The 15,102-nt window shown below is 32.6% G+C and overlaps 1 protein-coding gene across 3 annotated transcripts; it reads right to left on the reverse strand.

Annotated features, from left to right (window-relative positions):
* Positions 1–249: 249 nt before the first annotated feature.
* LOC105128104 (internal alternative NAD(P)H-ubiquinone oxidoreductase A1, mitochondrial-like) lies at positions 250–5,723 on the reverse strand. 3 transcript variants are annotated; one of them, XM_011029630.1, is made up of 8 exons: positions 2,907–3,710; positions 2,570–2,783; positions 2,191–2,351; positions 2,016–2,081; positions 1,767–1,930; positions 1,549–1,663; positions 1,127–1,306; positions 250–939 (listed from the first exon to the last, which is right to left on the reverse strand). In XM_011029630.1, the coding sequence occupies exons 1-8, from the start codon at positions 3,492–3,494 to the stop codon at positions 784–786; spliced, it is 1,644 nt and encodes a 547-aa protein (XP_011027932.1). In that variant the 5' UTR covers positions 3,495–3,710; the 3' UTR covers positions 250–783. The 3 variants fall into 3 exon arrangements, with proteins under 3 accessions (XP_011027932.1, XP_011027931.1, XP_011027930.1); XM_011029629.1 differs by adding an exon at positions 5,567–5,723 and having other exon boundaries at positions 812–1,306; positions 2,907–3,584; XM_011029628.1 differs by having other exon boundaries at positions 812–1,306; positions 2,907–3,712.
* Between the last annotated feature and the right edge of the window lie 9,379 nt (positions 5,724–15,102).

The raw sequence follows: 15,102 nt of genomic DNA on the forward strand, positions 1-15,102 counted from the left end.
GCAAGATGGCCGGTGATTTTCAACGGTAGGAAAGTTTCCCGGGGGTTTGTTAGCCGTCCGATCCCAAAGAGAGGACAGGTTAAGGTGGCTATAGTTGTGGGGTTGGCTCACTCTTTTGCTTCTTTCTTCTCTCACAGTGCTCCTCGTCGAGCTTCTTCTCGTATTTAGCTCAACAGCCCAAAAACTTGTCTCATGGATGGGTTCTAAGTGGGAGATGTATAAGGAAAGTCTGTACTTAATAGCTTTTTCAGCCAAATTTTGTACGATACTATAGCTTAATTGAAAAATCAATGCTTCAATTATATGCAATAATCCCGTCCTTCTTATGCCCCTTCACCAATCCACAGCATTGTTTTAAGGTGGAAAACTTGTGGGCTGAGTTTACTAGAAGAACAAGGAGTGATTCTTCTTCCATATCGTTTTATCTGATTTTGATTTCCATCCTCAAGCCCACATCCAATTCAAGTCTAAAATGATCAAGCTTCCGGCATCATCTTGGGTTCCTGACTGATGCCAATTGGTTTGGAAATAATAAATCATATCACAGATTGATCAATTTTAATACATAGTAAAGGTGAATTTGTTTCTGCTTCTGTTATCTAATCTGTATTTTCCATGTTAGTTAGCAATACGAACCTTGAATTGATCCTCTATCCAAAATCTATAGAATGAGAGGTTTTATGAAGGAATATAATATAATATGCAGAGCCTCCAGCTCAACAAAATTTCAGAATCACACCGGTATTTCTCTGGAATGGCAACGTTGAGTCGAGTCATGGAAACCTATCCTATCCTGGAGGTGTCTCTGCCAAAAACCAGGGTGGTTGCCCAGTTCACAGCCACATAAAACCGGTTCCTCCAGCTGACCACACGCGTAAGGTAAGCAGAGCGCCAAATCAACCAGCTAACAAACCCAGCAAGAGATACGCCTTTTGCATCCTGCCAAAGATAAACCGAAGATTTCATCAGTTGATGACAGCGTAAAATTTACTAGAAGAGGACTGCTGAGCACAGTCAAGCTTATCGCAGTTGTGCAATCTGGGTTTTGCATGTAGGACAAGCACAACGCTAGGGGCCACATAAATGCTCCAAATTTTACAGGCACGACAGTGCTTAGGGAATGTACCTTAGATTGGCGTAAATCAACTAGTGCCTTGTAACGGCCCACCGATGCCATGCTTCCCAAATGTTTGTAGACAAAAGGATCACCAAGAGGGATGTCTGTTGCACTGAAAGCCTTGCCTCCATCCTTCTTTCCAATCTTGTTAAGCAACTTCACAAGAAATTTCCCCTGCCTTTCTGCAACCTGCAAAAAAAATTGTAAATTTTGTTAGCTGACAGGCAATTGATCATTCTGCAAGCTGCTTGAGCAGCTTAATTATGAAGAACTACATAAAAAATGAACTGTTTTCCCTTAATGGACCGTTCCACAATCACCCAAAGTATAGAGATCCGAAGACAATACTCTGATACAACAATCTTAGAAAGCTGAACTACTGTGACTAAAGAGAGAGGTACAAGAGACGCAAGCTAGTTAGAGGGTCTGACCTGAGCTAAAGCTGGAAGCACTGGTCTCCCTGAATTTTCAAGAAAACCAGCACAGTCTCCAAGTGCAAACACATCTTCTACAGACGGGACTCGCAACCATTCATCAATACCAATCCTGTGTCAATAAGAGTAGTTAACGAATCCACCCAGAGATAGGAATGGGGAACAAAATTGCTAGAAAGTAGAAAAGTATCAAATAAATATCCTGTTGTCAATACCTTCCACCAGGGGCCTTGGGAAGGTCTAGTGACTTCACAAACTGAGAGGGACCAACACCAGTAGACCAGACCAAAAGGCCATATGGAACATTAGTCTCATCACTGAGAATTATCTTCTTGGAGTGCACCTCTTTCACCACGCCTCGCATAAGACTGACACCAGACTGATAGAACACTTCAGAATGTCACAGGCAGTTCATAAAAGAAGTTGTTCCAGCACAGTAGAGATTCCATTGCAAGCTAAAATACCTTGGTCAAATGATTTGTTGCATATTGCCGGAGCCCAACATCAAAGGATGACAGAATCTCACTTGCCTGTTCAAGAAGGGAGAAAAATTAAACCAAAACATCAGGAAATTGCATCAAAATTCATTTTCTTTATGCATAATTATTTGAAAAGAAGGAAATAATTCATGTATATTACCTCTATTAGGGTCACTTTAACATAGTCCTTAACATGCGTGTACCGGTCCTGAACATCTCTCTTGATAAAATCACTCAGTTCACCACTAAATTCTACACCAGTAGGACCACCTCCAATAACAACACAATGTAGAAGGCGTTCCTTTTCTTCTTCGGATATACCTGCAATAACATTATTAGAACAAGTTTTGCATTTAAAAAAAAAAAAATTGGTTCCCTAGAATTGTTCTCGGATCAATTTAAGAGAGACTATCTAAAAATATTGGACAAAAATGAACAGCTTTGACCATTTCTTGTTCTTCATCTTTAAGAATTCTGAACAAAGGCTGCGCAGAGTTTGTAATAGAGAAGGAACGTTATAATTGAATCGTAAAACTCACCTGGATTTTCAGAAAGCATAAGATTCAAGAGAAGCTTTTTCCTTATTTCTTGAGCGTGATTCACTTCTCTTAGGAAAAATGCATGTTCCTTTACCCCATTGATACCAAAAGTCAGAGGCTCAGCTCCAGCAGCAATGACTAGCTTGTCATACGCAACTTTAAACTGGTAAGGATCACGGGGTAATCCACCATTGCTAAATGTCTCACAGTACACCTAATCACATGAAATGAGCAAATAATTTTACTTACTACGGCGCGGAATGCAACTTACATTGACAATTGCATAGCCAATTATATACTGTTATGATTTCCATATAAAGGAAAATACAAGACTCACTTCATGCATGTCTGTGTCAATGCCAAAACAGGAAGCCATATAAAAATATGAGTTGGGACTTGTTGCTAATGCAGATTGTATCCGGTTAACAGGTTCAGCTACGGAGCGAAACTCAAGTGTTCCAACACAAGTTGAAGCAAGCAAAGGGGTGAACACCATGTGATTCCTTGGAGAAATGCAAACAACATCATAAATTCTGGTGTCAAGTCCTTTCATGAATCGGCAAGCAGCCCATCCAGTACCAAGGACAACTACCCTTGGCTTGTCACCTGGCTTGGTTGCTTCCAATCCTGGATACATTGGTTCATCATATTCCGATTCAGACTCCTCCACGATCCTCTCTGCAGTTGCCGATTGGTATTGTGGAGTGACCCTGATTCCCCTGCTCTGCATACTCATGCGATTAAACTTCCTAATGCTGGAAATGTATGAAAAGTCTCTGCCAGCTTTAGCATTTTGAAGGGAAGGCAAGGGACTTCTACGATTGGTACTGCCCTCACATAAGAACACATCCCCTTCACATGAGTAACTGCCAAAGGTGCCTCCTGTTCTTCTCAAGCCAGTTCTAGCAATCCTTGCAAATGCCATATCAAGAGAGAGTATCAGTCTAGAAACAAGACCTGATACCTTTCAACCCCTCAATTCAGGATCAAATATAGAAACTTTTACTTATTGAACCTGCACCTAAATTAAGAGAAATGAGCAACGCAAACAGCGCATATACATTCTTAAAACAAGAATTAATATATACTTGTATAGAGGAAGCCCATTTCTTCAAACACTCCAAATTTTGTGAAAGCTAAAAACAACAAGTACAACAAGTCACAAACACTCCAAATTTTGTGAAAGCTAAACACAACAGGTACAACAAGTCGAGTTATGGTCCTAAAAGGCCTCTAGCAGTTCGGTCACCTTTGATAACGATCCTTTCCATGACTAGTTGACAAGAAAACAAAAGCCAAACTTAGATTTCCTCATCATGATATGGCATTGCTAAATGCAAATTAACAGCACAATAACCTGTCAATGCTTCACCTAAAACTAAAATAAATCACATTCTTATTTGGTAACTAGTTTTAGCTGCCAAATTAACACACACGGCCGGTAATTAGTTCCCCCTTAAAAAATGACAACTATCTAATAAGCCTAATTAATGATTTCATTTAGGCAACTTAATAGAATTCCGAACTTTTAAGGTTCTATTTGATGCCGACCAAGAAGCAATTTCCTTACATTTTGGAAGTTCCAAAAGCAGGAAATGCAGTACCGGCCGAAAGAATGTGCCATGGCGGGTGTATTGCAGAACTAGCGATTCAGATTTATAAATCCCCCATCCACGATCGCAACTTTTTCTGTAGTTTGTCATTTAGAGGCTGGTGTGAGAGACAGATAAGTTTTGTGGGGGGTGGGGGTGGTGTTTGGTGGTGTGGTGGTGGGGTGCATGGTGAATTGAAAGCTCTTTGTTCTTGTTGTAGATTGCCGAACTACATCTTCTTTTTTATTTGTAATATTCATTATTGATAGTAGTAGGTTTCACGATATTTTGTTCTCAAAAGATGATATCTCGCACCTTGTTTCTTAATTTTTTTTAAATAAATATATATTTTTTTATATTTTTAAATTATTTTGATATATTAATATTAAAAATATTTTCACATGATTTTGGTGTATTAATATTAAAAAAAAATTAATAAATTTTTAAATAAAAAATATTTTAAACCACCCCTCTTATCATCATTTTAAATACATCCTTGATAAGAACATCTAAGACAATTTATATCTGATAATATATATAAAATCAGTCATCATCTATCTATCTATCTATCTATATATATATATATATATATATATATATATAAAATAATTCATTATTTATTTTGAACAATTGGTTTTTATATTAATTTGATGAGATGAACCAAACTCTTAATAAAATGTTTTGAGATTAAAATACTAATACATTTATGCATGTGATAAAATATATTTTAAGATTACAAAATATTTAAAAGAACCTTTCTTAAAAAAATTACATCGATTTAATTTTTAAGTATGTTTGGAAGTGTGGTAGTGATTGTTTTTCATTATATAACACATTAATTTTTTTATTTTTTAAAAATTATTTTTAACATCATCATATTAAAATAATATAAAAATATAAAAATTTAAATTTAAAAACTTTTAAATATTTTTAAAAATACTTCCAACAATACCAAACACACCCTTTATCTTCGTCATGAGATGAAAACCAGAACCAGATTTTAAAAACTAATCTACATTAATTTATTAATTTATCAAGCAGCCATTTAAAAGTGAAATATTTTTAATGATCACGAACTTAAAACACAAGCATTAAACAAGCAATTAAGATCAAATACTTGATTTACAAACATATTGAAACCTCACTGTAATCCAATAAAGAATTTCAAAACTCTAAAAGACAACAGATCTTGTTGAGAAAGGAAACAAAGTTAGCCACAAGAACTAAAACCATATACTAACACCTGCCAAACACAAGCAAATTGACAGATAACATACGCCACGATCAGTTGTTACCATAACCATGCTCAAGCTCGACGAACAAGAATAGAAACATCAGTAGAGCATGTGGCCACAACAGCAACATCAAACATATAAGAAAAAAGAAGAGAAAGAAAATACATAACCTGAGTTCTTGCTTGTGCCCAAGATTTACGGTGTTGTTATTATGACAAAAGTTACTGTCTTTATAATGAAACCCTAAAACAACAACAACAAATCTCAAGTGTTTTATGTCTTGCTGTGTGTAAGAGAGAGAGAGAGAACGTGTGTTGTGGGGAGAGAGGGCAGCCAACTTGCGGTGCAAGAAAAATTTGCGAGTAGTCATTAAAATAGTGAAGAAACGGAGTTCGAGGAGGCAATCAAAGCAAAAGCACGTTGCCGTATATTCATATTTTGTACACTATATTTGTTGGCAATGAGCAGAGAAAAGAAAATGGAGATTGTAAACCAGCAGGCAATCAAACATTTTTTGTTCCTAGAGTTTCTAGGCATTTTCTACGACGTCGGATATGAGTTTATTCCCGTTTTAGTTGATGATATCAAAGCTATACAAGTTAGCATTAATATTTAATTAAAGAACAAATAAATTGTAAAAGTATTATTCTCTTAAGCAAATATTTTACCGTTAAAAAAGTTCTTTTAAAATATAAATTAATCATTATAGAATATATCCAATCACTAAAATCAAGTGTTCAAATATATAAAAGATTTTTATGAAAAAAAAAACTACGGTAATGCATGGGTAAATAGGCTAGTAATAGTATTAAAAAAATTATCAATGAGATATATTAATTATCTTCCTTTTCTCTTTATTTTATATGCTCATAATCTTGCTAAAATTGATATTTTAACAAATATAAAATATTATTTTAATTATATTAATTAAGGATCTATTTAATAATTTAACAAATATAAAATATTATTTTTAAAAAATAAATAGTGCGTACCTTAGGGGCCACCCGCCCTCTTCAAACAACATGTGTACCCTCCTCCTACAACCAAAAATATCCAGCCAAATTCAAAGGATTGATGGGCGGCACATCTAATGTGGTGGCGCATGTTGTTTTATGAAAGATGAAAAAAAAAAAATGATGGTTTGGCGGCGACTAATGTTTTTTCTTCTTCCTCCTTTTTTTAGGATTCGCGCTAGTCCAACCAAAATAAAAATTTATCCTTCCATTTGTTTTTATTTCAATTATAGTTATTCTTTTAATTTTTTAATTTTAAATTTTTTTAATAATTTTAATTTTATTATTTATCAATTGATTTTATTTGATTTTATATTAAATATGGTTTTTATTCTTTTAATTTGATATATATCATTTTGTTAATTAAACTTATTTTTCAACTTCATCTCACATCATTTTAATTCTTTTTATTTTTATGTTAGATTTTTTTTTTCATTGGATCCTTTTTAATTTTTAATTTTGATTTATTAATATTTAATTAGTTGAAAATTGAGTTTCGTAATTTTTTTTGAGGTGGTAATTGTAAGGACTATGGACACCACTTATCTTCATATTAGTATGATATTGTCCACTTTGAGCCTAAGCCCTCATGGATTTGCTTTTGGACTATATCCAAAATGTCTCATACCAATGGAGATATTTGTTCATCCTTATATACCCATGATCCTCCCCATTTCCAGTCAATGTGAGACTTTTGTTGCATACCCAACAATCCTCCCCTTGAACAAAGGACCACTGAGTCTCCCCTCAAACGATCATTCATCCGTCCACTCTCTACCAACTAGGATTCTTCATTCTCTACTTCATCGTGTTGGGGTCAACACACGTTCATGAAGCATCTGGAGAGCACTACCTGACTTGAGAGTTTGCTCTTTCTAGGTCAACTCCTTTTCACTGTGTGTGGGTCAAGACACGTCCATGAAGCATTTGGAGCACATCACCTATCCAATAGAGTTGATCCATGATCGTGATCTAATTAGGGCCCACCACCTTTTGTTCGGCATTCCTGAGGATTCATCCACCATGGCTAATTCTGGGGCATGGCTCTGATACCATTTATAAGGACTATGAACACCACCTATCTTCACATTGGTATGATGTTGTCCACTTTGGACCTAAACCCTCATGGATTTGCTCTTGGGTTATACCCAAAAGGCCTCATACTAATGAAGATATTTATCCATCCTTATATACCCATGATTTATTGTTGGGTATGCGACCAAAGTCCCACATTGGCTAGAAATGAGGAGGATCATGGGTATATAAGGATGAACAAATATCTTTATTGGTATGAGACCTTTTGGGTATAGTTCAAGAGCAAATCCATGAAAGCTTAGATCCAAAGTGGACAATATCATACCAATATAGAGATAGGTGGTATCTATAGTCCTTACAAGTAGTATCAGAGTCATGTCCCAGAATTAGCCATGGTGGATGAATCCTTGGAATGCCGAATGAAGGTGGTGGGCCCTAATTAGATCACGATGTAATCCATAGATCAGCACTATTGGATAAGCGGTGTACTCCCTTCATGGACATGTCCTGACCCTAACACAGTGAAGATGAGTTGACCTAGAAAGAGCAAACTCTCAAGTCAGGTAGTGCTCTCTAGATGTTTCATGGACGTGTCTTGACCCTAACATGATGAAGTAGAGAATGAAAAAATCTGGTTGATAGAGAGTGGATGGATAAATAATCGTTTGAGGGGAGGATTGTTGGCTATACGACCAAAAGTCCCACATTGGCTAAAAGTGGGGAGGATCATGGATATATAAGGATAGACAAATATCTCCATTGATATGAGGCCTTTTAGGTATAACCTAAAAGCAAATCCATGAGGGTTTAGGCCCAAAGTAGACAATATCATACCAATGTGGAGATAGGTGGGTGGTGTTCATAGTCCTTACAGTAATTTCAGTCTCATAACTCAAATTACAAATATAAAATGTTAACCTGAATTGATGTTGGTCTTTTTTTTCTTTTTATATTGATTTTGCTTTTCAATTTTATTTTTCAATAATGAGTTTATTAAATATTAATCTTTTTTATTTTTTTATTTGCTTTATATGAAAATAATTTAGCTCCATGACTTGAGTTGTGACTTGGATTGGCTTGAGACTTTTATATCATTTTATTTTATTTTTGTGTTAATTTTTTCTCTTATTATTTTAATTTTTTTTCTTGAATATTTTTTAATTTTTTAAAAAATTTATTATTCAACATTAAAATATATCAAACTTCATGATTTTTTTTTTGATGCAGTAATCTCAGCTTCGTGTGGTTTATATTTAGTTTTCACACTGATTTTTTTTTCTTTATATAAGGATAGTCCGGTTCATAACTCGCGACACGGATATAATATTGGTGCCTCAGCCTCCTCCTCGCCGCTGGTGAATTTATACAAGATGTAATTAGTACTGGCTAATAAGAAAACAAGAATAATTAGGTTAGGCCACAGTAAAAGAGAGGTGCATTCAAGCAGGCTTGGATACCTGATATTACCCAGAAAAAAAAAATTGCTAAGAGGTTTTTCCAGCTTCTTGGGCCAGGGCCATAAGGCTGGAAAACCCAGTTATATAGCTGGAAACCCAACCTAGGTCTGCAAACCCATTCCATTATTGTCGCTTGTTTTCTCTGCAAATTTCAGCAGAATAACCTGCAAATACACACAAACTAATACATACCTATCATACAATCATTCATAAAATATTCTTACATTATCCTAGTAATGTCACCTTTCCATAACAGGCTATGTCCTTCCATCTTCATGTATAAGTTAATATTTTTATACGCAAGGAGACAGGTAAAGGGAGGACTCACAGACAGAAAAAAGCTCTACACAATTTCTACATTAATTCTTATCTTATTTTTCTATTCAAAAACTGACTTGATCATCGAAAGATTAAGGGGACTGTGCAGGTCACCACACACCAAAAACAACTTAATCAGTCATGGAAAAATTCTGCAAAAGTGATAAACGAGTAATAGAGTTTACTAGCTCCAGATCGAACTGGATTGAGACCTTGTGAAAGACCACAGAAACAGATGCCATGGCTAGCTACTAGTGTTATAGAACCTCTCATCTCATCAACAACCAACAGCGCCTGTCTTGCAAACTTACCTTCCTTTTTTTTTTAATTCAAATCAAGAAATTTTTTATTAGATTCAACTTTTTAGCTATCAATTTACAGTAATGATAGCTACTCAACTATGAATTGATTGTTGAAGAGCTTGACATCACAATGATTCTTCTTGATAAAAAATTCGAAAGAAATGGAGTCCATTCTAGAGAGCTGAGAGGTCATATAATACTGGTGGCCTTAATGACCGTTACAGCAGTGGTTCGGGCTGCCTCAACAGAAAAATAAAAGAACTGCAAGGTGAGAATATGAGCATCAATATTCTTGCTTCAAAGTTGACCTCAAGCTTTGCTATACTGCAGCTGTTCTACTAGCTGAGGAATCCTCTGATTTTTGCTTAAATCCTCTCGTTTCCTTGATGGCCCCATGAGAGAATCAGAGGATTCCTTAGTGGAATCACAAATCACAATCTTTTCATGATGGAAACGTATTCACTATGTAACACATTAGCGCTGTAAACAATGAAATTTCACATTATTTCAAAATATTTTTTATTTCACGTTCATACTATCCTTTCATTTTAAGTTGAAACACATACTAAAATTTTTTTTTTTTCCTATGAATCTAATATATATATATATATATATATATATATAGACTTAATATTTATACAGTAAATTTTAATATGAAATAGTAACCTACAAGAAAAAACTAAAAAGCTCACACACATAAAATTAGATTGAGTAAGAGAAAAAAATCTTAATTGCGAGATAATACGTATATTTTTTAGATCTTTTGTCTCAAATAATAAAATTTTAAATTCTTGAAATTAATTTTTTAACGGTCAATATAGTTTTTTTTTTAAACTATTGTAAAGCTACTTATTACAAAACAACTCTTTAATTCTCCATTTGAATTTTATTACTAGCTATTATAAACTATCGGCCACTCTTGAATTAGAGGGCAACCAACAAAAGAATATTTTAAACCTTGCTGGGTTCTTTGTTCTATTTTGTTCTTTATCTTGTTGTTTTTATAGCATACCGTATTTACAGGAAGGACATGTTGAATTCTAGAGGATGGTTTTATGTTGGATAAATATCTTTAAGGACAATGGCTACAGACGGCTCAGTTTTACTGTTCATAGTAATTTTCCAACAATTAGCAGCTAGCATAGGTTCACAGCATTTAAAGGGAAGCTAAATCTTATGGAAGTTAAATATTGTATAATATATATTATACCATTGAAGTTCAATTCTTCTCTGGTTTGTAGTATATCCATTTCATGGTCATAGAAACCTTTTTAGGGCTGTAATAATTGTCTCCGGCCCTGTCCCATACCCGCATAGAAAGAAATTCAGTTTCAGGAATTACATTAACATAAAGAACAAAAAAAAAAAAACTAATAAATCTATAGGCAAACGCGAACCCCCTGGCTAATTTATAAATTCCACCTTTCATGTTACTTGAAAGTGGCCATCTAATTAGAAAGTTTTATTCCTGGAGCAGTTTTTTATCAAGAAAGCAGTAGCATGCGCAACCAGAATGGTCACTGATATGGTACTCATGCGGTGAAGATTGGATTTGTGTGCCTAAACCAATGCACTTCAATATGCATGGAGTTTCCTCCTTCGTAGCTGGTGAATCCTACAAGCATTGGCTGGCTAATAAGAGAACACGAATAAAAGCATTTGATCCTGCATATATATTTATGACAAAAATTAAAGGATTCTGCAAAATGATCTGCAAAAATAATCAAACCATATAAATGTCGGGAAACAAACAGTAAAATTCCAATCCTTGGATGTGGAATTCCTTACATCAACAGTCTGCAGTGCCGGTCTTTCTCTATAGCGCAAAAGCTGAGAGGTAAAACTTTGAATGGCACCATCAACAAACAAGTTTCAGAGTCCCCATGCACAGGAAACAAATTCACATTATGAGTATCACTGCTCGGTTAAACAATCAAATGTTCATGTTTTGGCCAATGAAGTGAAATGAGATGGTTCAAATTACATCTATCAGGTTTTTGTTGCCTGCAGTAGTTGAATTTCATGCTGCAAGTGATAGGTATGGCTTTTGTTGCTTGCAGTAGTTGTATTTCATGCTGCAAGCGTTTTTGCGCTCTCCATTACCAGTTTTTTCTTTGAAGGAGAGTATAAACAGAGAATCATATACAGTGAAACTGTGGCCTAAAACACTCTTAGAAGTTTGTCACGTACGACCACAATGCTTTCCAATTCCATGACTGGTTGACAAGAAAAACAGGATAGCTTTACTCATCAGGAGATGCATATAAAGAGAAACCCTTTATTATTAATTATTTACTATAAAGAGGGGGTTTTACTTGCCGCTCCTTGTAAAAAAATTATTTATGGATAATTTTTTTTGATTTTTTTAATTAATATTTTATTTTTTAATTTTATTTTTTAATATTTTAATTTTTTATTGAAGTTATCACAAATCATGGGTTTGATAGATTAATTCAATTAACTTAATTTTTTTTTAATTTCATCAATCTTTAATATTGAGTTGATTGAAAATTAAACTTTATGATTTCTTTTATTTATTTTTTATCATGTTATTTCGGCATTATGATCCAAAAATAATGCTTAATGAATTAACACAAGTTGACTCGGTTGTTTTTTATATTTATTTTATTAATTTTTTTTTAATTTCATTATTCAATATTAAATGAGTTGAGAATTAAGTTTTATATTTTGTCTTGATTTACTTTTCATATGAATATCTTGTTCTTATGATCAAGGTGGATTTTAGTATATTTAAACCTTTGTTGAATCATGCCATTTTTTATATTTTTTTTAAAAAGTTATTTAAGTCGTTATGAGTTCTTCAATATTGGATTTGATTTTTATTGGGTTGTCTCAGTTTCATGACTTGAGTTGTAAGTTTAGCTAATTAACTCAATTGATTTTTTTTTATTGACATTTTTTTATCAATTTTATTTTTTAATGTTGTGGATTGAAAATTAAATTTTATGTTTTGTTTTTGTTTGTTTTTCATTAAGTTATCCTAGGTTCATGACCTAGTATTATTGCTTGACAAGTTAACTTAAATTGACTTGATTTATTTTTTGTATTATAATTCTTACTAATTTTATCGTTTAACATTAGGTTCAACAAGGAGAGTTAAGAATTGAGCTTCATTATCTGTTTTGATTTTTTTCTATGAGATTATTCTAGTCTCATGACCAAAGTCGTGGATTTAACAGGTTAATCCAAGTTAAATCATGTTATTTTTATATTTTTTTTCTATGAAGTTATCTAGGTATGATAACCAGGGACATGAGTTTGATTAATTGACTTGGACTTGAGTTGTTTTTTTTTTTAATCTCATCTTTCAACATTGAGCTGATTGGAGATTGAGATTTGTAATTTGTTTCAATTTGATTTTCATAAAGTTATCTTAGTCTTATAACTCGAGTTGCATGTTTGAAAAGTTAGTTTGAATTGTATTTTTAGGTCATTTTTAATTGATTTTTTTCAACTTCATCCTTCAATATTAGATTATTTAAGAATTAGACTTTATAATTTATTTTGATTTGCAATCTATGGGATTATCATGATCTCATATTCTGGGTCGTTGATTGACATGTTAACCCAAATTTATTCAAATTAATTCAATACATGATTATTTTAATATTTAAAAAAATATTATTTTAAATTATTTTAATCAAATTATATTTTTAATAATTATATGAGTTGCTTTTGAATCTATAAAATCAAACAACTTATATCACATCAATTCCTAATTGATTTAAATTTTTTCACTTAAAAAATTAATAATATCTAAATTGACACACCACTAACTAGTTTATAGGAATAGCATCGAAATGAACTTGAGCAATGATTTCAGTTTCCCAACCTAACAAACAACTTCATGATACTGTGAGGTTCCATGTCGTGCCGATCGCTGCACGATTTACCAGAGGCAGGAAACGTTTCGCCCACATGGACTCACTTGTCGGGAGATGAAAGGAGATCGACATCACAGTCCTTCCCTGATGTTCATCATTACAACAGCCGGCACAGGCTCATTATCTTAGCCACTCAAATTAAGAGAATCATTATCTTATGCACTCAATTAAGAGGGAAATTGCAATTGGCCATATGCATACCTGATGATAAATATAAGTGTGACAAGAACAACAGAACTCCTGTCAAATTATATTCAAAAAAATGAATCCATATAATATTTGATAATACTCTAAATAAAAAAAATATTATAATTTTTTTATATGATTTTTTTGTTTTTATTAATTTTTTATTTATTAAACTAGTTGATAATTTAGTTTTATAGTTTTTATGTTTTTTTTATAATTTTTTTTTTAAAATTAAATTTGTTAATTTTATTTTTTTAATATTGAATTAGTTGGAAATTAAAATTGTAAATTTTCTCATAAAATATTGTGGATTGCTATAGTGTTTTCCTGATTTTTTTTTTTATGATTTTTTTTGAAATGGTCTTTGTTGCTTTTATTTTTTTAATATTAAACTAATTAAAATTTTAACTTTATATTTTTTTTAAAAAATACCACAAAATAGTTATTTCCATATAATGTTTTTTGTTATGATTTTTAAAATTTTTTTTATTAATTTTATTTTTTTAATATTGAACTAGTTGATAATTATAACTATATATTTTCTCATAAAATATTATAAATTATTACAATATTTTCTTACATGATTTTTTTCTAAAATTAATTTTATAATTTTTTTTAAAAAATATTATAAATTACAATAATCTCTTTCTATATAATTTTATTTTATGTTTTTTTCATAAACCTGCAATAATGTATAGACATATCACAAGTCACCATCAGCGCGCGGGCAACATGTAGTACATCAACTATCTTCTGTGCACTTTCCACTGTGCAAACCTGAGTGGTTCTAAAGTCTTTGAACGTCATTATCAATGCAAGCATCTTTGAAATTTACAGTGCAATGTTTGTTCTAAAGTCTTTGAACGTCATTATCAACGCAAGCATCTTTGAAATTTCTAGTGCAGTTATTTTCCCCAAGATTCCTGTAAAAGTTACTCTTCGAAACACAGTGGTTTGTGGGTATTACAGTTAGAAATAATAAAATATATTAAAATAATATTTTTTTATTTTTTTTAAAAATTAATTTTGATATTAGTACAATCTAAAAATATTAAAAATATATTAATTTAAATTAAAAAATAAAAAATTAAATTTTTTATAATACTTTTAAAATATAAAAATAAATAGGATGCAAGAGGCTTCGAAACCATGTAAGGATACATATTTTTCATGACCTAATACTTTTCCTATTTTGTATTTTCCCTTTTTCTACTGGGATTAACACACACACTTTACTTGTAATGTATAAGAAATATATTGAATCTAATACAAAAATTCACGGCAAAAGACATAATATTTTCTCCCGAACTTTCCATTCCCTTGATTTTGTATAGTATGAGAGCCTTTGCTTAAACAACCATGACTTCTCCGAATAATCTCTCTTGCACTTTTAGTAACCAAGAACAACAGGCTACTTGCTTCCCTTCCAGCCAGCAAACTTCTTCTCTCCATGCAACTTTTGTTCTTTTCATCGCCATTTCCATGGAGGG

The sequence above is a fragment of the Populus euphratica genome, unplaced genomic scaffold, assembly GCF_000495115.2.
Source record: "Populus euphratica unplaced genomic scaffold, PopEup_1.0 scaffold15.1, whole genome shotgun sequence".
In the NCBI taxonomy this organism is placed as follows: domain Eukaryota; kingdom Viridiplantae; phylum Streptophyta; class Magnoliopsida; order Malpighiales; family Salicaceae; genus Populus; species Populus euphratica.

Bases quoted from the DNA above. Each gene is read 5' to 3' on its own strand.
- LOC105128104 (XM_011029629.1), bottom strand. From the start codon at position 3,494: ATGGCATTTGCAAGGATTGCTAGAACTGGCTTGAGAAGAACAGGAGGC. The intron at 2,082-2,190 runs GTAATATACATG...CTTCTTGAACAG, and splicing joins TTAAAGTGACCCTAATAGAG to GCAAGTGAGATTCTGTCATC. The intron at 1,931-2,015 runs GTATTTTAGCTT...GTGTTCTATCAG, and splicing joins CAACAAATCATTTGACCAAG to TCTGGTGTCAGTCTTATGCG.